The 27,432-nt window shown below is 38.2% G+C and overlaps 1 protein-coding gene across 2 annotated transcripts in view; it reads right to left on the reverse strand.

Moving 5' to 3' along the window:
• Cep83 (centrosomal protein 83) overlaps nt 1–27,432 on the reverse strand; it is a 127,339-nt gene that overhangs the window by 66,149 nt on the left and 33,758 nt on the right. For both annotated transcript variants that reach the window (XM_041668149.1, XM_041668145.1), the window contains exons 2-3: nt 7,810–8,071; nt 7,217–7,367 (exon numbers count right to left, since the gene is read on the reverse strand). In XM_041668149.1, the coding sequence (XP_041524083.1) occupies nt 7,217–7,367; nt 7,810–7,979 (321 nt within the window). In that variant the 5' untranslated portion in view covers nt 7,980–8,071. The remainder of the gene's footprint in view (nt 1–7,216; nt 7,368–7,809; nt 8,072–27,432) is intronic.

Genomic DNA, 27,432 nt, shown 5'->3' on the forward strand with positions numbered 1-27,432 from the left:
TACTGAATAAGGAAAAAAAAAACCTAAATCACCAACCTTAACAGACCCCAAAGTCACGGAGAAAGACATTAAAAATTAAAACACTTGTTACAAAGTTCCCATAACTGCTCAAAACACTAGAGAAAAGACAGAATATGTTAAAGAGATTAGAAAAAATATAAAGAGACAATTATGGAGATGAAATTTACAATTCTGAATTTCAAAAGATACTGTCTGGGACTAATTTAGAATAGACAATGCAGAAGAAAACATCAATGAACTTGACTAAAGTGAACACCATAGAAATTCTCTGAAACAAAATACAGGAAAAAAAGGAAAGACTAAAACTAAGTTAACAACAGAATCTCAGTGAGCTAGAAGAGAATGTCAAATAATTAGCATTAAGAGCACACTTCAATCTTCAAGAGGTAAAAGAGAAAAAAATTATAGATAGAACACCTCCAAATTTTGTTTGGTTAAAAGCTATAAGACCAATAAAAACTCAAGACCTATGAAGTTCTATAATCCCAAGCACTAAGAAGCAAAGTTATGTAACCAAAATTGTTCAAAAGTAGTAAAGAGCTGGCAATGGGGGTGGGGGAAAGATACCAAAGACTCAAATGTCAGAATGACTGCACCTTTGCTACGTGAAACACAAATGAAAATCTGATTACAAACCAAAAAAAACATCTTTACGGAATTAGAGGGGGGAAACTGTCAAGTAAGAATTCAATATTTAGTGAAAATATTTTTGTAAAACAAACTTTTTCAGACACATAAAAGCTGGGGAAAATCTCAACAGCAGTCCCACACTACAATAAATGGTTTTTTAAAAGTCCTTGGGAAACAGAAAAACATTCATAAGCATATATTAAAGAGAAACATGGATTGGGGAAGGGAAAAGGGCATAGTGTATCAGTCATGTATAAATAAATAAATAAATAAAAAAGGAAGTCACTGGTCCTTAATAATTCTGAAATCCAGTAGCTAAGCACTAGACTTCCACTGATTCTGTTTCAAAGCCTCTGTGGCTCATGGCTCAGCTTTCTGAGCTCTTAGATTTTGTTTGCTTTGGTTTGGTTTTCCGAGACTATGTTACTCTGTGTAATAGTTCTAGCTGTCCTGGAACTCAGTCGGTACACCAGACTGGCCTTGAACTCCTAGAGATTCTCCCACCTCTGCCTCCCAAACGTGAGGATTAAAGGCACCACCACTGTCTGGCAGGCTCTTAGTTTTTGTCTGAGGCTGTCCTTTCTTTTGCATGACAGGAGGCACGTGTCTGCAACCCATTAGGTTTAACAGTCTTACTTTTGCCAATAGAGATTTTGTGGATACAAACACCTCTATTACTTTGTACTTTCTAAGTCCATTTCAGTCCAAGTAAGCCGAGCTTCTCCCAAGTAAATGCCTCAAAATCTTTCTGGGTCTTGTGGGAATTTCTGAGGATTTCACTCCAATAAACAAAGCCCATGTGTGCAAACCTTTTTATATAATCCTATTTGTATTTTTATGTTTTGCCTGAGATGGCTGAGACAATACTTCAGACTTCCGAGAGGCCCTCTGGTTTGAGTGAAGAGAGGAGAAATCTATGCTCACTTGACAAGACCCTTGATGTGATGATTCTGTTCTGCTCACTCTGAGATCCTAAGGTATGGCTGCAACTGGTCTCTTTATAACAATTTCAATATACTTCTGCTGCTTAGCATTTTTATCATTTGGAAAGGCAGAGAACTTTTTTGAATACCAAGTCTATTTTCTTTTTCTTCAAGAGCTCTTCCTTCAATTAATCTTTTATGTTTCACATTTTACTAAAGGAGAATAACGAAAAAAACAAAAACAAAAAACCAAGTGGCACAACCTATGTTTTACTTTTAGATCTCTGTACATGGGGAGAGATATGTACATTGTTGTAAAATATATGCACATATGTGTACAAGTGCACAAATATGCACATGTGTGGAGTTCATAGGTCACGTGTCCTTAATCTCTTCTCCACCTTTTATTTTTTTTAAGATGGGGTTTCTTCACAGAACCTTTACTGATTTGGCTGGGGAGCTTCAAGGCTCTTCCTCTCTGTCTCCCGCATAACCCAGCACTATCACCCAGCATTACAGATGAGGACCACCATGCCCAGAGTTTTTATGAGGGTGATGGGAAACAGAACTCAGGACCTCATGTTTACATGGCAGAAATGATACTGACTGAGCCATCTCTCCAGTCCCTCAACTCTTTGTTTAGGCTAATTAGTCAATATGATAAGTCACTGTCGTATTCTTAGTAGTGCTATTATTTACCCCAATAGTTTTTTTAATTTCCTTTAATTTTTTTTAAAAAAATTTTTTAAAGATGTGTTTATTTATTTATTTACAATGTTCTGTCTGCATGTGTGCCTACAGGCCAGAAGAGGGCAGGTTGCTGGGAATTGAACTCAGGACCTCTGGAAAAATAATCAGTGTTCTTACCCTCTGAGCCATCTCTCCAGCCCTCCTTTAATTTTTTTAAATATTATAGAAAACAATGGTTTTCATTATAGCATTTTTGAACATATATACTAGGACTTATAAATCTTTTCAGCCATACATCCAGAATTGTTAACAAATTCTGCTTTCTGCACAATTACGGGACACTAAGCTTCATGCACTACACAACATGTTCAACAAGTAGTCTCTTTCTCTTTAGTTTCCAAGAACACGTTCTCATTTCTTTCTGAACCTTACAGTGCAGATTATGACAATCATTTAGGCCTTCCTAGACTGCTTTAAACCGTACGGTAATCCTCACAATTCTTATTTCTACCACCTTTCCAGTTCTAAAATGACTCCATTGTTTGAGACATTTGTTACATTTGCAGCCAGTTTTCAAGCACCAAAACCTGAGTATCATAATGACATCAAATTAAAGACCTCCAATTACATACCTGTATTATCTTACAATATTTATGGTTAGGGCTGTTCCTCATGTTGTGGTCACCCCCAACCATAAAATTATTTTCACTGATACTTTATATCTATAATTTTGCTACTGTTATTAATTATACTATAAACACCTGTCTTAGGTATTTTCCAATGATCTTAGGTGACCCTGTGAAAGGGTCATTTGGCACCCCACAAAGGGGTCACAACCTACAGGTTGAGAGCCACTGGGTTAGGGTATAGGCACAGCTAAATTACGTTCTCTATTTAATGTCAAGTGAATGCAGCTAAAGGGTTGATCTCGCCTGGGACCAGGAGTTCTCTACTAGTTACGAGTTATATTAGGAGAGTTCAGCTCTTATGCTGATAGGACTACGGTCTTCAGCTCCTGGGAGCTGTCCATCATGTCACATTGCTATTTCATATGAAGTCTACTTCTTCAGAGCTGGCAGGAGAACGTCTTTGCTATTCCTCACCCTTGAGGATTTTAAAAAGGAATTATTTGATCAGTAAGACACACTTTTGATTAAGGCCCATAAAAAATCTGAAATTCACAATGTTCCAAAGCTGTAGCTTTTTGTACCGTATCAATGCTCGGAAAATTCCAGATTTTGGACCATTTTGGACTTCAAATTTTCATATTAGAGGTACTCAATCAATGAAATCTGAAATATTCCAAAGGTTGAAGAATTCAATTATCTAACTACTTCTGGTTCCACACACTTCACATACGGAACACTTAATCTGTGATAATAGCTAAACAGGTACAGATCACTCACATGTTACACATCAAAGCACTAATACTATCTTTGCAATGTCTCATATCATATATATATATATATATCTGTGAGGTAGGTACTTTTATTCCTGTTGACTACTAATGCAGAAATTCTTTAAATGAATGGTTTTTTTATCTTTGCCTATGAAAGTCAGTAGAGGGCTGGAGAGATGGCTCAGTGGTTAAGAGCACTGGCTGCTCTTCCAGAGGTCCTGAGTTCAATTCCCAGCAACGACATGGTGGCTCACAACCATCTGTAATGAGATTTGGCGCCCTTTTCTGGCATGTGGGCATATATGGAGGCAAAATGTTGTATACATAATAAATAAATAAATCTTAAAAAAAAGTCATTAGAGCAGTCAATGCTACATCGGCATACTTTTAATGCTAGATAAAAAGATGTTTATTTCTAAACATCATCTTTCATAATCCTCCACTTAAATATTTCTTGTAGATACTGCTCAATTTACTAAAGTTTTCTTAACATAATTTGTACAAATTAAAAACAAGCATTAAAGCAAATAGCTAAATCAATCCTTCCCTTCCTCCTCCTCTTGTGTATTTCTTTAGCTTATTTTAAGTGTATGTTTTTGTGTGTGTGTGTGTGTGTGTGTGTGTGTGTAGTATGCATATGTGAGCGCTGGTGCCCATGGTGTGTACAGGTGGAGTTGCAGGCAGCTGTAAGCTGGACATGAGTGCTGGGCATCAAACTCATGTCCTCTACAAGAGTAGTAAATACAGTAGCAAGTCCATTTATATATTGTGATAGTTATCTGACTATACATATATATAATTATATGTATGTATATACATATATGTGTATATGTATGTATCTGACCATATATATGTATATACGTGTGTGTGTGTGCACGCGCGCGCACGTGCGTATGGTCAGATTAACTATCACAATAAAAGCAGGTATGTTAGTAAAACACAAGCTTTCCTAGAAGAATTACATTTGTCAGCAAACATTTGCATCCTGTAATACCCAAGGTTTTTTGGTAAGTTATACCATCCAAAAGATACACAAATAAGATCACATAGCATTTCACTTCAACACGAGGAAGAAAATGTCTGGCATATACTAATCTATAAATAATAATGTATTATTTTTAAAAGTTAGCTAGGGACTGGAGCAATGGCTCAGTGGTTGAAAGCTCTGACTACTCTTCCAGAGGACCTGGGTTTGATTTCCAGCACCCAAATCTCAGCTCACAAGCTTCTTTGACTCCAGTTTCAGGGGATCTGTCCTCGCTAAGGTTTCTATTCCTGTGATGAAAGACCATGAGCAGAAGCAAGTTGAGGAGAAAAGGGTTTATTTGGCTTACACTTCTATATCACAGCTGTTCATCATCAAAGAAAGTCAGGACAGGGTTGGTACCTAGAGGCTGGAACTGGTGCAGAGGTCATGAAGAGGTGCTGTTTACAGCCTGATTTCTTATACAAACCAGGACTACCAGTCCAGGGATGGCACCACCCACATCAGGCTAGGCTTTAATCACTAATTAAGGAAATGTAGGCTTGCCTACAGCCTGCTCCTCTGGAGGTGTTTTCTGACCTGAGGCTCCCTCTTCTCTCAAATGACATCAGCTTGTGTCCAGTTTACATAAAATTATCCAGCACAGAATCCAACACCTTCTTTTGGTCTCCATGGGCACTAGACAAACATGTGATACACAGACTTACATGCAGGCAAAGCACCCACATATTAAGATAAAAGTAATTTAAAATTTTTAAGTGAACCAGGTAGCTCGGCTTTGCCTGTAATTCCAGACACAGAATAGGCCAAAGAGAGGAAAATCTCGCTCAGGACCAGTACTGCCAGCATGGGAAGGAGGCCCCATCCCAAAGCAAAAGTTGATTAGGGTCCTCTACTAGTAAAAGCACTGAAGCAGAAGACAGAAAGCCCTTTATAAAATCTGCTCTATTTTAGATGGTATCTTAGTTTTCTAGGTCATGAAAGAAAATTAAAACCGGGGGGGGGGGGGGGCGGGGGAGGGGGACAAAACCAAAACCCAGAAAAGTTTGTTTCAGAGTTTAGGGGGCTTGAAGTCTCAAATCAAGTTATTAGCAAGCAACGGTCCCTTTGAAATCTACAATAATTGTTCCTTGCCTTTTCCTGAGCTCTGCTACTGTATTAAAATACAGATGCCTCCATCAGCACACAGCAGTCTCTATCACTCCCATGTGCCCTCTTGTGTCTCGTCTCTTTTCTTATAAAAATGTCTAAGACTGGTCTAAAGGCTCACCATATCTAAGACTGGTCTAAAAAGGCTCGCTGTATTCTAGTATGGCCTCATCAACAGTAATGCCTGAGATAACTTTGTTTTCAGATGAGATCATATACTGAAGGATTAAGACTTCAACCTGCCTTTTTGAGGGATAAGATGAATTTGTAACAGATATAAAAAGAAAACTAGACAACAACTTTGAAGATACTGATACTCTAGGCACATATGAGAAAGAATTCCAGCATTATATATTAGCAGAACAATAAACTTGCTTCATTATTTATTCCACTCATTCCTGACATTCATTCAACAAACATGAGTTTGCCAGGTCTAAGCGTTAGAGATACACTGCAAACAAGTTCCTGCCTTATGTCAGAATAGAAATGCTATCATTTGAGTATCTACCATGTGCCAGGTACTTAATAAAATATATACCATCTCATTAGGTCTACAACAAACACATTAGGTACAAACTTTTACTATCTTTACCACATGAGAAAGATAAAGTACAGAAACTGTTACTTGATGAAGGTCATCACTGACCCTTTCCACTATAACGGTCCTTTTTCATAATGAATTCTGTCTTGCAATATGTGATGCCAACGCAGCCACTTCAGCCTTAAGCTTATTCTCATATATGCTTAGAACAAACAAATATATATTTAGACTTTACTCTCAAGGGACAGATTAAATGGACAGTATCTAAAGAGTATCTTAAATGCCTCAAGTTCAGCATTGCTTCCATTCAGAACTACATGGAGAAACCCTGTTTCAAATAACAAAACTAAACCAAAAAAATTTCTTCCATTCATATAAGCCTCTCAACTTTTATGAAAACAAATTACAATCCACTAACTCTATGAGTGCAGAATTTGTTGTACGTGTAGTAAAAACACTGCCAGTTGTTGCATATAACTGTGTTTTAGAAGATGATCTTTTGGCGGTATAGGGCTAGATGGTATGCACGGTGAAAATACTCAAATTTTATGTTCAGAACCGAGGCTGCAATAAATCATGCAATGTAACACGAGTGAGTGTTGCCAGAAACACCTAAGATTCATTAGTGTTTGATTTGGAATCAACTTTTAGAAGTTACCAAAAGTTTTCATGACCCCCACATTACTTATGCAATTTAAGATGAGGCTGGGGCCTACAGTTTAAGAAGTTAAATAGAATATATGAAAGACTGGATTATCTATCAACTGCAGATCAGCAAAGTAACCATTAGCAACATAGCAAGAAACATATTTACCGAAACTACTTATTTCCAATAACAACATGACTAATTTTATATAAATTAAAATATACTTTCTCACCTGCAGCTTCATTTTTTCCAAGTCTTTAATTTTCTCTACTAATTCCCCTCTTAACTCTTCAAGGAGTAGTTGGAATTTTTCCTGGTTAGTTTGCTTTTCATGTAACACACGCTTAAGTTCATTTTGTGATTTTACGTATTCTTCCTGCAACCTCATTTTTAAAAAAGAATTCAATTTTAAATGCATATTTTATTTCATTTCACTGCTTTATATAAAGCAAACCAATACTACAGAAAAACAAGACAGATAAGACATTCCACTAAACATATATTTTATTTGTAAACTTTCATCTAATTATTAAGGTTGTAACTTCTGAAAGCAATTTTAAGAAAAAAACCCACTTATCAACCTAGATATATTTAATGTTTTATGTCTTGTTACTTTCAGATAATACTACATCCACAACTCACTTTAATATCAGATCTGAACGAAGTAATCTATTTTTACTATATTGTGCTAATTATATACACTGCAAAATAACAAAAAATATACCACATATTTCAGAGCAAACATTCAGCCAATACAACTCCAGTACCAATTTTTTAAGCATTTACTTCTTGCCCACACTTAATCGCTAGATTTAAGTAATTTACCTTTTGTGTTCAATTTTGAGAGCCTGATAATTATGCTTATGGTGTTCACATCGCACCCTTTCATCAATTAACATATTTTGGAACTCAGGCTCAGGATTCAGCCTACTGTCTCCACCAGGTGGAAATAAACTAGGAAACGTGTCCATATTTGTAAGGCAGCTAACAACCATGAAAAGAATAAACTGTGGGTTTCGTGTTGCTTCAGTTTTCTTTTTCCAGCTTCCTTCTTGCTAAGGCAGAATCCCAGGAGACCGAATCATGCCTGCACAGGGAATGCACATAATTAATACTCAGCAACTTAAGCATCCGTTGGTTCTACAGAACAGTTAGCAATTATTTATTTTCCTATCTTTTTATTTTTAAAGTTCAGTTTTTAGATTTCTACCTGTTAACAAATGCAAAAATAAGGTTGAACAATAGTTTATACTTTTCCTTTACTCCCGTGAGAAACTCCGCAACCATCAAGCTCACATCTTCAAACACCAGCCTATTAAATCAGAAGTATGACGTTTTCCAGTGAGTTAGCTTTGATTCACTATTAAGGTGTTTCTCAAAGTTACTGCAGGAAACCTTCAAGAGGAGGGCTGGTATAAAATATATATTTCCAATAATTAGGGGGGAAATTATAAAGAAGTAGGTAAGTATCTGGAGAAAAATAGCAATCTTCACAAAGATGACCTCCAGTAATTCCATCTGTGAGTGGGGCTGCAGGTCTTCTGACACACTATAAGGTGCACGTGGGCGGCAGACTCAGATAAGAAATCAATTAGCACACAAATATTGAGCTTTTTCTATGTGTTACTATGCTAAGAACAGGAAAGATCACTTCACCTATCCCCAAATATACTGATCCAGCTTTAATTACTATAGTAACTAAATGTTTATTGCATGTACAAGTTAAAAGTGATGGGAAAATGTTTTATTATAAGAAAATAAAATTGCCACGGTGGTGATACACACCTTTAATCCCAGCACTTGGGAGGCAGAGGCAGGTGGATCTCTGTGAGTTCAAAGCCAGCCTGGTCAACAAGAGCAAGTTCCAAGACAGGCTTCAAAACTACTGAGAAACCCTGTCCCGAAAAACCACAAAAAAAGAAAGAAAGGAAGGTAGGAAGGTAGGGAGAGAGGGAGGGAGGGAGGGAAGGAGGGGGGGAGGGAGGGAGGGAGAAGAAAATTCAATTCTGTCCCTTTTACATCATTAACCTTTCTCTAGACCACTATATATACATTTTTCCTTCCCTTAGAGGTCATCATGAACTACTTTCTATTACAATAATGGATCTTTTGGCTTATGGAAACTATTCACCAAATTACTCTCCATCTTGCTTGAAATACATACTCTCTGCTATATTACTGTCATGTCTACACATATATACATATGCAAACACACACACCTATAATCTGGAAGTGGACTGCCTAGGCTTCCCATTACATTATACTTTAAAGAAGCATGTGTAGGAAGAGTCCTTTCAGGCACTTTTCTCCCTTACTGTCCACTGCTCAACTAACCAAATAAATACATAAAGAGATTCAACTTTCTGGATTTTCTGGGCAAACCTCCAAGAAGCTCATTCTGGCTTACATTTTACAGAGACCATCTTGACACTGCACACAGCTGCCACGCTGCCAGCCAGAGGAGGCAACCATCAACTTACAGCAGGTTCCTGATTTTCAGTGCATTTAAAAGGTTCATTCTAACAAGCAGAAAGCTGAACAATGTGAAAAAATTAAAAACTCTTCTTATATAACAGGAGATGAGGTCACAAGGTAAACCACACCTACAAAAGCGAAGAGGCCAGTAGGAAAATTCAAGACTAACAGACTTGAATTCAATACTAGAGAAGAAAATGACTAGTAGGAATGTTTCCAGGCAAGGACAGCATAACCAGAAGTATTTAAAAAAAAAAAAAAAACCACTGATGAAAGCTAGATGCAGGCAGCTCTCAGAGTTAAAAACTCCAGGAGGACCAGTTTTAGGTAGCTTCATACTTTTCTAGAGTATTACTTCCTGGAACCAACCAGATTCTCGACATGAATACAAGAGGAAAAAAAATCTTCTCATGACAAAGAAAGGGAGCACAAAAAGCACTCTGAAATAAACAGGGGCATTCTAACTGTCTTAACAAAGGAAAATTTAACTTAGAGGCCAGTCTGCTGTGGTGCTAACAGAGCCTATGATCTCGCAGAAAAGCACTAGGATCTAGCACTCTCCTGCCGCCCCTCCCACAAAAGAGGAGTGCAAGGAGACTGAATGTCACTAGAGTTTTCTAGCGCTAGAGTACAGGTCACCGGAAGTCTGAGATTATCATACAACCTATAGAACTCTTCCCTTCCCCATCCTTATAAAACTATGTAACAGAAGTAGCTTATAATAATGAAATAGAACTTTTATCATTGTAATAGTTACTTATATAGAAGTAGTGCTTGTATGTATATATATATATTTACACAGAAATATGCATTTCTGTACATGTATATATGCTCATATACTAAATGAATATTATACATCACTTCATTCAAGCACGCAACATAACATTCTCCTCAAGTTTAAACAAAACATTCATTAAGATACACATTCTAGCTGATCACAGTGGCTCACAGCTTTAACCCCAGCATTCAAGAGGCAAAAGCAGTAGAATCTATCTCTGTGAGTTCAAGACAAAACTGATCTATATAGTGACTTCTAAGACAACCAGGGCCACACAGTGAGACCCTGCCTCTAAATAAATAGTTAAATCACTTCAAAGAAAGCTTAGTAAAAGGAAGGTGGATAACTACGAATACATGACAGAAACCATACATACCTGAGGAGCCTAAAATATTTCCTATCACTTAATTCTTTAGAATAAAAGTCTTCCAAATTATTCCCTAGTATGCCCATTAAAAATGTTACATGGAAAAATTTAAATAACCCCCAAAAAACCTTACCTAAAACAGGGATTTTCAACTTCAGCATTACTGCCATACAAAAGAATACAGTTCTTAGTTATTAGGAGGCTATCTTGTACAGATAGTATTTAACAACATTCTAGTCTCCATTCATTAGATGCCTGAAGTACTTCTCCCAGTTGAGAAAACCAAACATCTACACATATTGCTATACACTGTAGTTTACCCCTTCCACCCCAGAACCTTACCCCATTAAGAGTGCGTAGCCTAAGAAGAGAAGTAGGAAAACAGACATTGTAAACAAGAGATTTAAACAAACACCAGTGTTATCTTTTTGTACACTGTGAAGTTGTATCTTTGTCAAGGCACCTTCTGGTTAATGAAAGAGCTGACTGGCCAACAGCTAGGCAGGAAGTGCTTAGGCGGAAAAGCTAACCTAAGCGAGTGCTAGGAAGAAGGGCAGAGTCATGGGGAGATGCAGCAGATGCAGGGGAAGCAGGAGATAAACATGCCATGCTGAAAAAAGGTACTGCCACATGGTAGAACACAGATAAGAAATACAGGTTAACTTAAGTGGAAAGGGCTAGTTAGTAACAAGCCTAAGCCATTGGCTGAGCATTTATAATTAATAATAAGTCTCTGTGTGGTTATCTGGAAGTGGGCTGGCAGGACAGAGAAAGTCTGCCTACACATTACTAATTACACTAACATATACAGAATACATGTCTCAAATAAAAACAAATTTAAAAGAAAAATCATAACCATATGTACCTTCATGAGAAGTTTTTATTTAAACATAGCAGCAGAGAAAATTTAGAGGAAAAGAGAGAAAAATACCGTAAGCATTAATTGAAAGATAAATGGTAAATCTGCATTATCAGATAAAGTCAATTTTTAAGTCCCCACCAACAAACACACAAACAAAACAAAACTAGAAAAATGAGGGACATCCATAATGATAAAGGCTAAATTCACCAGGCAGAGGTGGTTGTTTTAAATTTATATATTTATTATGGCCACTTAATACATATGCAGACTTGTCAGAGCTATAAGAAAAAACAAATTTATAATCACAGAGAGAAAATGTTACCACAATTCCTGGTGACTAACAGAACAAGCACATTCTGTGGACTGTTTTCTGTTTGGAAGGGGAAATGGAGGAATGGTTATTGTATGCATATGTCTAATTTTATAATTTCAAAACTAGCAAATCCTTTTCTAAGGTAGTTGTGCCATTTTCCATTCAACCAACAACATATGAGAGCGAGTTCTGCTTCCTCACATTTTTGCCAACAGTTGGGGCTGCAAATCTAATTTTAGACATTTTAGGGAGTATAAAGTGATATCTCATTGTAGTTTTAATCTGCAGTTCCCTTAAGCACTTCTTTCCATATTTAATAGCCTATAATAGATCTTTTAAATCTGTGAAAGAATCTTTGTTTTAAGAACAATCAAAGTAAAAAGTAAATGGAAAAATGGGAGAGAGCTGTGTATATTTTAGGGGATAAAAGCCAAAATTTAAAATTTCTCAGTACACTAACCACTTACTAAGTACACATTCTCCCATTTGTAAATACTAACTGCATTTCTTAGAAAGCCTTTCCCATCACTCTACATCTGATCTTAAATTTATCTTAATTACATTGATTCTTACCCAATTTTCAAAACACTGCCAAAGCAGTAAAATGAATCAATGTTCCCAGCACACAGGAGGCTGAGGCAGAATCATCATCACTGAGTCCAGTTCAGAGATGAGCATAACAACACACTTACTGTCTCAAAAGAGAGCCCAAAGCTCAACATTGCATTACATCCTCAATGAAGTACTAACTCCAGCAAACATAATTAACTTTCTGTATACCAGCTGTGGAGGGTTTGAAGAAAAATTACCCCCAACTGGAGTGGCACTATTAGGAGGTGTGGCCTTTTTGGAGGAAGTGTGTCGCTATGGGGGCGGGTTTTGAGGTCTCTTTTGCTCAAGCTCCCCTCAATGTGACTGTCAATTGACTTCCTGTTGTCTATAAGATGTAGCACTCTCGGATCCAGCACTACACCTGTCTGCATGTCACCATGCTCCCTGACATGATGATAATGACTGAATCCCTGAAATTGTAAGTGAGCCATCCCAATTAAATGTTTTCTCTATAATAACTGCATGGTCATGGTATCTCTTCACAGCAATAAAAACCCTAACTACAACAGAAGTTGGCACCAGGGACTAAGGTATTGCTGTGATAGACCTGACCACATGTTTGTTTGGAGGAATTTGGACTTTGGTACTTTGGGTTTGAAAAGCAGTGGAATGCTTTAAGCACTGCTTAATCAGGCACACTAGTTGGAGCATGAAAGACAGAGGTGCTAAGAGTTATTTAAACTGGAGAGGGGCTGGGCAGTGGTGGCACATGCCTTTAATCCACCGAAGGCTATGCAGATGTCCATGGTCTGTGCTGCTGCTGAGAGCAATGAGTGTCTGTGGCCTATGCAACAGCAGAGGGTTGTGTTGATGTCCAAGATCTGGACAGGTCTGTGGAGACAGGTCGATGGCACATGATGATGCTGGAGACCATGTGGACATCCGTGATCCATTGCTGTTAGCTGTTGCCAGAAACCATGTGGAAGTCCCTGATCCATGCCCCTGCTAAATGAAGAGCAAGGAAGCCACTTTTGTCAGGGTATTGATGACTACAGACTCACAGCTGAGAAAAGGGGACATGGAAGGCTTCTGTGACAACCCCTACCCTTACTCCACTCACCACAAAAAATTAACAGCCTAGACAGGAGGCCATCAAAGAGAACTCTTAAAAACTGTGATGGGGATGCCGAAAGTGTAGCTCCCCACAGTTGAGGGCTTCTAGCAGGGTGTAAGTGGGGAAGGACTCAGTTTTCCTTAAGGGGCTGGTCACCGGGATTTGACCATGCTCAAGTATACGGGCAGCACCTGGGAGGGGCACAAAAACAAGTTTCAAGAACCCATGTTATGTAGAACAAAGGTAACAAGACTTGTCTTACTTACTTGGCATTTTCTCACAAGCTTTCAGAAATCTCACACAGCTTCATTCATGTACTGTGTTCCAATACAGAACACTAAAATACCAACTTTCTATTTATTCCTACTGTTTTTTCTTTAACCAAAACTCAAAATCAGTACTATAATTATAATTGTAAATTGAAACTATGGTCAGATATCTTTAATTTCAACCAGTCAATACACGGCTAGGGACTCAGACACCTAACAAATTTTTAAAGTACAAAATTCAGAAGCTAGAGAGAGTGTCCAGCAGTTAAGATCACAAACTACAAGTTGTTCTTACAGAAGACCAAATTCAGCTTCCAGCACCGACATGAAGGCTCACAATCTTCTCAAACTCCAGTTCCGGGGAACCCAATGCCTTCTTCTAGTTTCTGCAGACACCACCCACACATAATTTACATATTTACATACAGGCAAGATTCATACACATACAATAAAAATAGTATTTTTCAAGGAGTCTTCTAAGCTGAGCAGTGTGGCACATGTCTTTAATACCAGCAGCACTAGGGAGGCAGAGGCAGGTAGATCTCAGGGTTCAAGTTCAGCCTGGTCTATACAGCCAATTCCAGGACAGCCAGGGCTACACAAAGAAACCCTGTTTCAAAAAAAATCACAAGATTCTTTTAAAATAAGCATATAATTCAAGCCAAATAAAAGAAGCAGAGCATCGTAGTCAGCCTCGTATGACTGAGTACATCTCTGAAAGGCAGGTCTACTAACTTTGAACTTCCTTGTCCCTTCTTTACAACTACAACAATCACATAATCACACACCTCCTTGTGACCACTCTTGACTGAGCCCAGATCTACAGAACTACATATTGTCTCCTACACAGGCACTGAATTTTTTTAAGTAGTGAATAGTACAAGGTCTGCCCCAAAGTATGGCAATTTAAGACATTGGAAAAGCACAGCTGCTGATGCTTATGGAAAGCTTCCAAATACATTTCATTAAAAAGCACATGCTATTGCTATTTCTTTGAGCATTTCAAAACAATGCTTTAAATATTTCATGCCACCACATGAATGTTGTTTACAAAAATAAAGAGTCTAGTGATAACCTTCATCAGGCATTTACTTCACTTATAATCGGAAATTAGAAATTTCTTCCAAATTCAAAGCCAACTCTGCTCTCGTCATTCTACAGGCTTCTGGGTAGCCATCCCATGATGTTTTGTATAGCAAATAAATGTCACATTTTGACACTCTGCCAGAACCTGAAGTGCAGCTGGGAGCAGACCCTTCACAGCCCTGGCAACATGCCAGGCACCATAATTGTCATTTAGAGAAAAACACGGAAGTCAGGCAAAGAGGAAAAGAAGATGTGTATTCTAGGGGTTAGCAATCAACCAAACACTGAATTACAATGCTATTCTTTTCTTACCATCATATTTTCTACTGCTGCACAACTTAACTCCGGTACAATTCTGGAGAGCAAGATATTGTAGCCAGCTTCAAATTCTTATTTGCAATAAATTACAAATTTCTCTCTAAAGTTGTGATTTAAAATTCAAAGATGACTCCTAACAAAATCAGACTTCAAATTCATTTCAAGGTTTCTCAGTATAGGCTATGTGACGTGTAACACAAGGAATTATAAACAAGTAGTACCTTTGGTGTGTGTATTACAAAACTGTTCTGTTCATAGGCCCACTACATGGCTTAATATACAAAAGGTTATCCAGTGATCCAACGTACCCTGACATAAATTATTTAAGTAAATCCTGATGTAATTTTGTCTCTATGAACTATACAACATAATTTGAAAACTTTACAAGGAAAAAGATTTTTACTGCAACTAACATAAACATCATTTAGAATTGTCAGGAACCATTTCTTTTACCAGAAATAAGAAAGTCATCTTCAGAAAGGTTAATTTTAAAAAAATTTCATCATTTAAAAAAGATTTAATCAAAACCACTATTTACTCAATAATAACTACACCACAGGTACTGACTAGTCTACTTACAATAAAGGTTTGAGGGACAGACCAAAATATGCAGACTATCAACTCAAGCCAGCTCCTTAGCAAGAAAGAGCTGCTCCACAGTCACAAAACTAGAGATTACTTTTTGTTTACTTATACATTTTTTTAGATTTATTTTACTCATATGACCACTTTCTCTGCATGTATGTCTGTGCACCACATGCATGCCTGCTGCCTGAAGAAGTGGTGAAGCTCCATGTGGGTGCTGGGAATTGAACCTGGGTCCTTCACTAGAACAAGTGCTCTTAACCAATAAGCCCAGCCCAAATTACCTTTAAGTGCCTATTTTATGCCAGGTATTTTGCTGGGTAAAGATAAAATTAGGAGAACACCTTTGTCCTCAAAGAATTAATAATGGTCATTGAAACAAACGCGTTAGCCACAGTTCAGTTGTTAAATGTTCCCAAAAGGAGTCTATGTTAAAGGACCTTCAAGGATAGCACTATTAAGAGGTGCACTGTCCCATGCCATATGGCTAAAATATCAAAGACTGACTACTGCTACTATATACTGTTATGGAAGTCCTTAGATCATCATGGGCACATCCATCCCTAAGGAGGATTATTAGACTCCAGATCCTTCTCTCTCTGGCTTCTTAGACATGATGTTTGCTGTATCACCCACTCTCCATCACTGCCATGGGACAAAACCCAAGGAGATCTGTGCAGCTATATAGCCTAGAAATTCCAAACTACAACTCAATTATCTTAGGTATTTTTTTTTTTTGGTTTTTCGAGACAGGGTTTCTCTGTGGCTTTGGAGCCTGTCCTGGAACTCGCTCTGTAGACCAGGCTGGTCTCGAACTCACAGAGATCCGCCTGCCTCTGCCTCCCGAGTGCTGGGATTAAAGGCGTGCGCCACCATCGCCCGGCTTAGGTATATTTTTTAACCAAGATAGGAAGCTAAAGAATATACATGTCTCAGTTATGTTTTTATTGCCGTAACAAGACCTCCATGACAAGGCAACTTGAGGAAAAGTTTCATAAGGTGAGATCATGACAATCACAGTGCGGAGTAGGGCAGCAAGCAGGCAGGAACACTAGCTATGAGCTTACATCCTTATCCATACGTAGAAGGCAGAGAGCGCTAAATATGAATGGTAAGGGCTTTAGAAACTTCAAAACCCCAGCCCCGATGACACGTCTTTTCCAACAAGGCCAAGCCCCCTACCCTTCCCAGTTACAGGTATTTAAACATATGAGCCTCTGCGGGTCATTCTCATTCAAACAGTAACAACACATTACCAGTGCCAACTTCTTGAAGAGTAAATATACCATCAAATCATTTTTGAGCTGTTAAAACTTCTTTAGCATTTGCATACGTTGCCTTTTCGAAACATTATTCAGAAAGCCTAAAAATAATAAACATATTTATAGGTAGTATGTGGGCACAGAAGACAGTCATCGTTATCAGAGAGGTAGCCAGAGAGACCTCCCAAAGATAATTCTAAACTAAAACCAAGGAAAAGATGCAAAACGCCAAGTATAAAACACAGAAATGAATGAGAAGAACACCATTACGGCAGGACAGAGAGCAGAACCTTAAGGGTTATGTGCAGAGGTGCCAGGCTCTCTGGTAGAAACAGACTAAGAAGTCAGAAGGAAAAGAGAAAAAGAGCACAGATCAATGGGAAAACAATAAGAGCCTGAGCTGTGATAATGGCAGCAAGCAATTGAGAAAATAGCCTTGAGTAAGGAGACAGAAGAAAAGGAACTTGCAGAAATTGGTATCCTTTTCTTCAAAAATAATTTTAAAATTCATTTTAATGTCAAGAGATGGCGTAGTCAATAAAGAGCTTGCCACACAAGCCTGAGAACCTGAGTTCAGAAGGCCGTCCCCCATATAAAAAGCTAGGAGGGATAGCACGTTCCTTCTATTCCCAGACCTGGTAAGGCAGAGGCAAGAGGGTTCCTGGGGCTTGCTGGTCAGCTAGCCTGGTCAATCAATGAGCTCCAAGTTCACTGAGAATCTGCTTCAAAAAATAAGGTGGGAGATGCCTGATGTCAATCTCTAGTCTCCACATAAATGTATACAAACATATGCATAAGCATACTATATGTGTGTGCACACATGTACCACTCAACATACACACACACACACACAAATAAAAAGTATTAAAAAAAAAGAATGAATTAAAAAAATCAAGCACAGCATCTTTTGCAAAAGCATTTTGGTTAACTGCGAATACCACTACAGTAAAATACTCAGAATCCACCTTTCTTCCAAAGGATAAGGAGGGGTCTAAACTCTAAAGCTGTCAGGAACAAAGACTTGAAAATATGGATTTTGTTCCTTAAATGTCCACCTGCTGCTGTTCCTTCTTATTCTTTCCTTCAAACAAACCATCTCTATAGCAACACACTCTTCAGAAATTTGTGGGTGGAAAGCAAATGTTTGTGTAAAAATAAAACCCAAGAACAAGAATTACTTTATTTTTCTTTATATTAAAAATATATATAAATCTAAAAATTAATAAAGTCATGAAACAAAAAAATTTAAAACAAAGAAATATAATTGTACAATTGAGGTTACACATCTTTACAAGGAAATTCTTTTTATTGGTTACAATGACACCTTGTGGTAAAACTTTTCAGATTACACAAACTTTACAGCAGAAATGCAAGAAGGATGCTTCGGAGAACAAGCAATACCAAAACCACAGCACTGCAGCGGTTTGGATATATACAATAATCCATTTGGAAACTTAAAGGCAAACTTTCAAAAGAAATCTTAATATAAGATAAACATAAGTACTTTATAACACTATAAGCACAAATACTGCACTATTCCCTTCACTTAGCAAAATTATCAGCAGAAATAAAATTTTTACATGATGCAAAACGAAATCACTTTTGTAATCCAAGGCAAAATCTCTCACATTAGTGATTCCTTACATGAAAATAGTAACATATGACATAAACTATAAAAATAAAATATTATTACTCCTTTCTTGCCAATTAAAAGCATTATGCCTTTAAAATACGAAAACATTCCAATCTTGATTGAACTAATAATTAGGACGGTAATTTATAATGACCTGTCATCAAATATTTACTGTTTTAAAATATACTAAGGAGACAAACATATAGGCATCCTCCTGAATATTAACCTTCATCAGGCGATGAAAGGAGACAGAGACAGAGACCCACATTGGAGCACCGGACAGAAATCTCAAGGTCCAAATCAGGAGCAGAAGGAGAGGGAGCACGAGCAAGGAACTCAGGACCGCGAGGGGTACACCCACACACTGAGACAATGGGGATGTTCTATCGGGAACTCACCAAGGCCAGCTGGCCTAGGTCTGAAAAAGCATGGGATAAAACCGGACTTGCTGAACATAGCAGACAATGAGGACTACTGAGAACTCAAGTTCAATGGCAATGGGTTTTTGATCCTACTGCACGTACTGGCTTTGTGGGAGCCTAGGCAGTTTGGATGCTCACTTTACTAAACCTGGATGGAGGTGGGCGGTCCTTGGACTTCCCACAGGTCAGGGAACCCTGATTGCTCTTCGAGCTGATGAGGGAGAGGGACTTGATCAGGGGAGGGGGAGGGAAATGGGAGGCGGTGGCGGGGAGGAGGCAGAAATCCTTAATAAATAAATAAATCTAAAAAAAGCAAACAAAAAAAAACACCAAAACAACAAACAAACAAAAAAATAAAATAAAATAAAATACACTAAGGGACTGGACATGGTGGTACACAGCTTTAATCACAACACTCCAGAGACAGATCTTTGTGACTTCAAAGCCAGCATGTGCACAGTGAGACCTTGTCTCAAAAAACAAAAAAATGCTAAGTAGTAGGAAGCACAAAATTAATTTTTTATGCATACAGCTACATGACACGAATCCGCTCCCATCTCTCTGACCCATCTCATTCTCTCTTCTCACTCACCATGACAAGGGTCTGGCCCACAGGACCATCCCCCTAAGAAAAGTATGACTGCCCCTCACAGCTCATTTACTGTTTCTCTTTGAGTCACGGGTATACACCCAAGTTCCCAATCTCTCTTTTAGTACATACCTCCAGCTCAAATCATACAGCCTATCTACAATGGAAGAAGCTCAATGATGGAACTCAGGAACTCACTGCGCCAAAATATTATACTTCGACAACATAAAATAGCAGAAGCAAGGAAATGTTCACCATCCTTAGCCATCAGAGAAATGCATCAAAACAACTGAGATTTCATCTTATACCTGTCAGAATGGCCAAGATCAAAAACACTGATGACAGCTTATGCTGGAGAGGATGTGGAATAATGGGAACACTCCTCCACTGCTGATGGGAGTGCAAACTTGTACAGTCGCTTTAGAAATCAGTATGGCGATTTCTCAGAAAATTAGGAAACAGTCTACCTCAAAACCCAGCAATACCACTTTTGGATATGTACCCAAAGAAAGCTCATTTATACCACAAGGGCATGTGCTCAACTATGTTCATAGCAGTATTATTTGTCATAGCCAGAACCTGGAAACAACCTAGATGCTCCTCAACCAAAGCATAGATAAAGAAAATGTGGTACATTTACACAATGGAGTACTACTCAGCAGTAAAAAAAAACACTTAATCTTGAATTTTACAAACAAATGGATAAATCTAGAAAAAAACTTGAGTGAGGTAACCCAGATCCAGAAAAATATAATATGTATTCACTCATAAGTGGCTTTTAGACATAAAGCAAAGAAAAACCAGTCTACAGTTCACAAACCCAGAAAACCTAGACAACAAAGAGGACTCTAAGACATACATGGATCTAAACAGGAAGGAGAAAAAGACAAGATCTCCTGAGTATATTGGGAGCGTGGGAATCATGGGAAAGGGCAGAAGGAGAGATGGGAGGAAGGGAGGGGAGCAGAGAAAAATGTACAGGGCAATAAAACAACAAATGGGGAATAAAGGATTGTAACCCCCTCCCCACATTGTTTCCCCTACATATTTTCCTGGACTGTGGTTTGAATGAGAAATGCTCCTGTGAGCGTGGGTATTCCAACTGCTGCTTCACAGTGGGTGCTGTTTGGAAAAGTTTAGGTGGTTCAGTCCTACTGGAGGAAGGGTACACTGGGGCAGGTTTTGAAGGGCTTATAGTCTTGCCCTAAATCCAGTTTATTCTCTCTGTTTCCCACTTTAAGGTTAGGATTTGACCTCTCAACACCCTGCTGCTGCCACCATGCCCACCACTTACTGCCACCCCTCCCTGCTAGAACTATCCCTTACTATCCTTTGATTCTTTTCCCTCTTAGCTCTCTACAACTATAAGCCAAATAAATTCTTCCGTAGTAGCTTTTGGTCACTATATTTTATCACAGCAAGAGAAAATTAACTAAATTAACAATATCTGACCTTCCTGTAAGTAGGACATAAGACCCTCATCCACAGGGATGAGGAAAGAATAAGCACAAAGCCCTCAAGAAGAACCTGGGCTATCAAATCTTGCTAAATCTCTCCCAGTTTACTGCCATGACCTTGTTGTCTTTCAACCACACTTCTGCATGACTACATAAATACATGTTTCCCTGTTTCATTTTGCTCTTCATTTCTGATGGTTCCATGTCACATAAAAGGTATTGGGGCTATAGCTCAGTGTACAGTTCTTGCCTGCCATGTACGAGGCTCTAGGTTCAATCCCTAAAATTTTAAGGGGGGAAGGGGAGTAAATTTGTATTCTCTTTTTTTTTTTTTTTTTCGAGACAGGGTTTCTCTGTGGTTTTGGAGCCTGTCCTGGAACTAGCTCTTGTAGACCAGGCTGGTCTCGAACTCACAGAGATCCGCCTGCCTCTGCCTCCCGAGTGCTGGGATTAAAGGCGTGCGCCACCACCGCCAGGCTAAATTTGTATTCTCTTGATTTGCTATGGTCACTTTTAGTATGGGAAGGTCTCAGTCATGAACCTAGAATGGAAAAACTTGCTCCCCAAATCTATACTCACTAACTTCAAGTTTTCTAGCTGTTTCCTTTTAAAATTTGGTTAGTGTTACCTTCTCCTAATTTCATAATACATAACATCTTCAACTTCTATTTGCAACAAAGTATCAATACTACTGATTCACCATCATCTGTTAACTTTTTAAAAATATCTATTTAAGCCAGGCGGTGGTGGCGCACGCCTTTAATCCCAGCACTTGGGAGGCAGAGGCAGGCGGATCTCTGTGAGTTCGAGACCAGCCTGGTCTACAAGAGCTAGTTCCAGGACAGGCTCCAAAACCACAGAGAAACCCTGTCTCGAAAAACCAAAAAAAAAAAATAATAAAATAAAAAAATATCTATTTAATTATTAAGTATGGGTGTGTACGTGCTACAGCCACAATTCAGTTCCTGCCTTCCACCTTGTGGCTAGGTCTCTCATTTCTGCTTTGCACTGGTACTGTAGGCTATCGTCTCTAAATTTCTGGGCAGCTCTCATTTCCATCTTTCATCTCCCGTAGGACTGCTGGAATTACAGATGCATACCACATCCATGTTTTCATGTGGGTTCCAGGTTATCAGGCTTGCCTAACACTTTTACCTGCTGAGCCATCTTGACAGCCTCATCTGTTGATTTGAATCATTCTTTTCCATTTCTAGAGCCATCGTGCTGCGTGCCCCACTGCCAAACTCAAGTACTTTATACTCTTTGCAAATTCTTAAAAATATATTTTCATTACACTTATTGCATGTAAATATGTGGATATTTACAACAGCATGCATGTAAAAGGGCAAATTAAAGAAGCAGGTTCTCTCTTTCCACTGTGTGGGTCATGGAGATCAGGCCTGGCTAGCAGAGGGCATTTTTACCTGCAGACCTACCTCACCAGCCACACACTTAGCAAATTTTAACAGAAGCCTCCTAGACAACACACCAGAGTTTATTCTTTGCTCTTTCCTGAACGACCTTTTCTTCTTCACCTACCGCTTTCACCACTAACTCCTAATACAACCCTTCCTGGTCTTTATTCAAATATAAATTTCTAAAGCAATTTTACATAATGCACTAAATACATCTCTATATAATAGAAACATTTCTTTTTTCATCCCTACATAGCCCCTTAGCACGCTGTCAGCTGGGTTTAATTTACAGTCTCTCATACACATACATGTTGCTTCTTCTCTTTCAGAATTTTGGTTATGTAGTTAGGACAAAATGCAATCTTTTCTTTATATGCTCATGTGTGCGCATGGGTACACATGCAGGCCAGAAGTCAATGTCATATGTCTTCCTCCTTCCTTCCCCCCCCCCCAACAGTTTCTCATTGAGTCCGGAGCTCAGGAAGCCTTGGGGACCCTCCTGTTTCTGCCTTTCCAGTGTTGGAATTACAGGTGCACAAACCACACCTGGTTTCTTGCACGGTGTCAGGGATCTAAACTCATGGTCACATGTTTGTAAGGCAAATACTTTAACAACTAAGCTATTTCCTCACCCCAAATATTCTTTCAATTTTTCAATTGGCCCACAGACCAAAATCAGTCAAGTCAATCCTAAATACTAGCATCTGAAGAAACAATATTGAGAGTCTGCATCAGTCTGAGGTAAAATAGCTGTTGCTGTGTGTGGCAGGAGTCTGGCTATGTATTTTCCTCAAGACATTGTTATCCTGCACTCTGTCCTCCTTGTACTCTCCCCCTCTAGACACTGTGTAATAGCTCTTTCCAAAGAAAGTTTTAATTTTTCAAAGAAATTCTATAAAAACTCTACTTTATTGGTTGTCTCTTATAATGTACAATATATTGATAAGTTTTCATGTGCTGTTGAAACTTGTTCAAAGTAAATTCTAAAAGAAGGCCCCTCCTGTCCCAGACTCTAGCATGTCTATTTCAATTATTCATGGAATGTTCTCCAAAAGCTGGTTCCCTAATTCTTTGATAGAGAGGGAAGAGAAGAGCAAAATAGGCCAAGAGTAAAATCATTGTGCCTTTGAAAACAGCTACAAGGTAAACTGGATGCCCCAACGTTGTCTCTAGGGGGAGGCTTCGACCCGGATGTAAAATAAATAGATGAATAAAAAAATAAAATAATACATTTAAAAACTGTCTTTAAAAATAGCTTCTCAAGGAATGACAGATGTTAACCTCTGGTTTCCCCACATACCCACATGTGTCCCAAACACACAGACCCTATACTGACCATATTATCCTGCCAGTACATTTATAGATAGTCACACTAAAGAAATGAAAGCATGTGTCCCTACAAAAATTTTACACAACTATTTATAACAACTCTGAGACTTAAACACAAATCCATCAAAGATGAATAGAGAAACAAATTGTGGTATTATTTACATAATAGAATATCACTCAGGAATAGTAAGGAATGTATAAATGTCAAAATAATTATGCTCTAAAATCACATTCTGATAAATATAGGATAAATATCATTGTATTTATATAAAAATCCAAGGAACATGTAATGATAACAAAGAAAAAAATCATGATTTCAAGAAGGAGCAAGGAGCATGCAGGTACACAGGAGGGACTAGAAGGGGAAAAGAGAAGGGCAAAGATGATGTAACTATATTTTAATTTTTAAAAACTTACAAAAGAAACAAATCCAAGAAACACAGTTGATACTTGAGAAAAATCAAGAAACTAACTTGAGTATATTTGAAGCGACTAATAAATATCTAGTGGGCAGTCCTTGGGCTTCCCACAGGTCAGGGAACCCTGATTGCTCTTTGAGCAGATGAGGGAGGGGGACTTGATCGGGGGAGGGGGAGGGAAATGGGAAGCGGGTGTGGGGAGGAGACAGAAATCCTAAATAAATAAATAAAATAAATAAATAAATATCTAATATTATACCAAGAATTATGAGTAATATAAAAAGCACAAAATACATATTATCCTCCAGAGAAGAAAACAGTTTCAGTCATAAGCCATACAGTTTTCCTACTTCTAACATAATGGAATAAAGCTACAAATCCTTTTCACAAAAAGAGCCAAAACCCAGTCATTTCAGTGCTCTGAAACCCAACCAAAGGCTTAAACAGTCTGATTATTCAATCATGAAAACAACGGGTATGGATAACAATAACCTGAGTCCATGGTATCCCTACTATTGGTTGTTCCCATCTCCTCACACTGACGGGTGAGAGAAGGAATTCAACAGACTTTAACAGTGAAAACAACCTCAGCATCATTTGAAGGTGATCTGTTTTCTGGTGCATTATCAGCTGTCAAGTGGAGATCTCTGCGACAAGCAGAGAGCAACAATAGTTCCCAAACCTCAGATTAGTGGTTTCTTTAGGACAAGCAAAGAACCAACTGGGTTGAGAAATTAAGAGAACCATAGGGACTTGGGAATTGTCCACTAGCCTAGACACAACAAAAACTGCAAACAGGTAGACCAAATATCAAAGCAGACACAGGCCACTCACATATCTAAAAGAGCTGGTACACAGAAAGACAATCAAGACCAGTAAAATGTAAAGCCAGGACAGACTTGAAAATAGCCTGATTTAAATTCACCCTTACCATGCACAGGTTCATGCATGGGTCAGTTTGAACACATCATGCTGATTCTTGTTTGAATAAAAAGCTATATAGATACAAGAAACTAAGCTTAAAAATCAATAGGACTAGGTTCAATGGTATAGAGTGTCATTTCATATAAAGACATAAAACTACACAAAGGAATGACTATAATACTGTATTATTGGGCTTATACTATGCATAACTGTAATAAATATGTGTGATAACAATAGTATCAAAAAGGGAAAGGAAAAAGAGCTATATTGGAGGGAAGTTCTGTACTTTAATAGAATTTATAGTGTTATTCTGGAAGAGACTGCTATAAATTAAAATGCATTATTTTAACTACTAGAAAAGCCATTATAAAATATAGTAAAAAAAACAGAATTTGAAAGGTACACTAATAAATATTTTAAAGTTATGTGATGTTTTTCTATCCACTTAGTGGTTGCACATGAATCTACAAATATTTTAATTATCGTCTGCAACTCCAAAGACCGGTACTCCTGTGGTCACTCAGGCAGGACTTCTGGTCCCTCAGCAGAGCCAAGGCCGCAACATGTAGGTCTAAATTAAGTCTCTATCATTCTATTTATCGATAAGACTCAGGAGCCAAAGGCTGGGGTGAAAACCTGCTAGCTCAGAGAAGCTGACTAGCAACAAGCAGATCTTGCTTTGTGGCTGGAAACACCACAAGAGACATGTCTCTTCCCTCATTCCAGAACCAAAAGGAAGCTCAAATATCCATCTCACCCTTTCCTTCCTGAGTGTCTTCTCTATCCAAATTGCTGGCTTCTCTATGGCTAATTCTGTCCAGCTAGAAGATAGTTCCACCCCCTGATTCAAGATAAACTTCATTGACATCTGGAATATCACGGTGAGATCAAAATATTCCACAATAGTTACTGAAAGAAAAATTTATTAAAATTTATTAAAAAATAAGATAATTAGAAAACTTGGGAAAATGGCATAAACCCACAATATCAACAACTGTACTAAACATTAATGAACTAATTAACTCCATCCTAAGAACAGAGAATGCTAAGCTGGTTCAGTTTTTCTACAACTACATGTTCCTTACAAAACATTTCTTTGATTCAAAGACATAAGTGGATTAAAAGAAATGGGACAAAAAAAAAATTAAGTCCTACAAATAGCAATCATAAGAAAGCTATAATAGCTATAGAGGACAAAACAAAATTTAAGACAACGAATATTACTAATACTAATTATATCCTATATTAATCATATTTAACAAAGACAAAAGGACCGGTACACCAATGTGACAAGTGTTTATGTGTCTAACAGAACTCGGACATATAAGAAGGGGGAGACAGTTAACTAGAGAAGACTGCAAATGAACGACAAGGCAAAGCAAAAAGTACGTAAGAGTATAGAGGAGTTGACTGACCTTATTAATCACCATGATTATAAGTGACACACATTCCACCCGAAGACTACAAAACATGCAAATAATTATTTAAGACTAGATCTCACTACTTAATACAGGATAGCTTAGAACTCATTATATACCTCAGGGTAGTCTTCTAGAACCCATTACACAGTCCAGCATAGTCTTCTAGTATTCATTATATAGCCCAGGGTGGTCTTCTATTCGAGATCCCCTGGTCTCAGTTTCCTAAGTGCTGGGACTACTGGTGTGTGTTACCATACTTAGTTCAATATACATCCTTAGTGAACTCACAGGAACATTCTTCAGGATGTTCCATATACTGAGTCATAAAACAAGCTTAAGATAGAGAACAGTCTGGGGTTGAGGAGATAGCTCAACCAGTAAAGTGCTTGCCATGAAAGCATGAAGACCTGAGATCAGATCCCCAGCACCCACAGAAAAAGCCAGACACAATGATGAACACCCGTAATCCAAAGTGGAGAAGGAGGATCCCTGGAACTTGTCAGATGGCCAGTCTAGCCAAATTAGTAAACTCCATGATCAGTAAAAGACCCTACCTCAGAAAATATGATAGTTACTAGGGGATATCAGATATCAACCTCTGCCCTCCACACAGACATGCACATGTTTGCACACACACAAATTATAGATTAAAACAACTTAAACTAGGAACAAGAAAGGAACTTCTTCAATCTGATGAAGGACTTACATCACACTTGATAGTGAAAATGTGCATGCTTTCACCTTAAAAACACAAACAACAGGGCTGGAGAGAGAGCTCACGGGTTGAGAGCACTGGCTGTTTTTCCAGAGGACCTGGGTTCAATTCCCAGCGCTCTCATGGCAGCTCAAAACTGTAAC

Source organism: Microtus oregoni, unplaced genomic scaffold (assembly GCF_018167655.1).
Source record: "Microtus oregoni isolate MIOR12 unplaced genomic scaffold, Mior012 000001F_ref0000356, whole genome shotgun sequence".
In the NCBI taxonomy this organism is placed as follows: Eukaryota; Metazoa; Chordata; class Mammalia; order Rodentia; family Cricetidae; genus Microtus; species Microtus oregoni.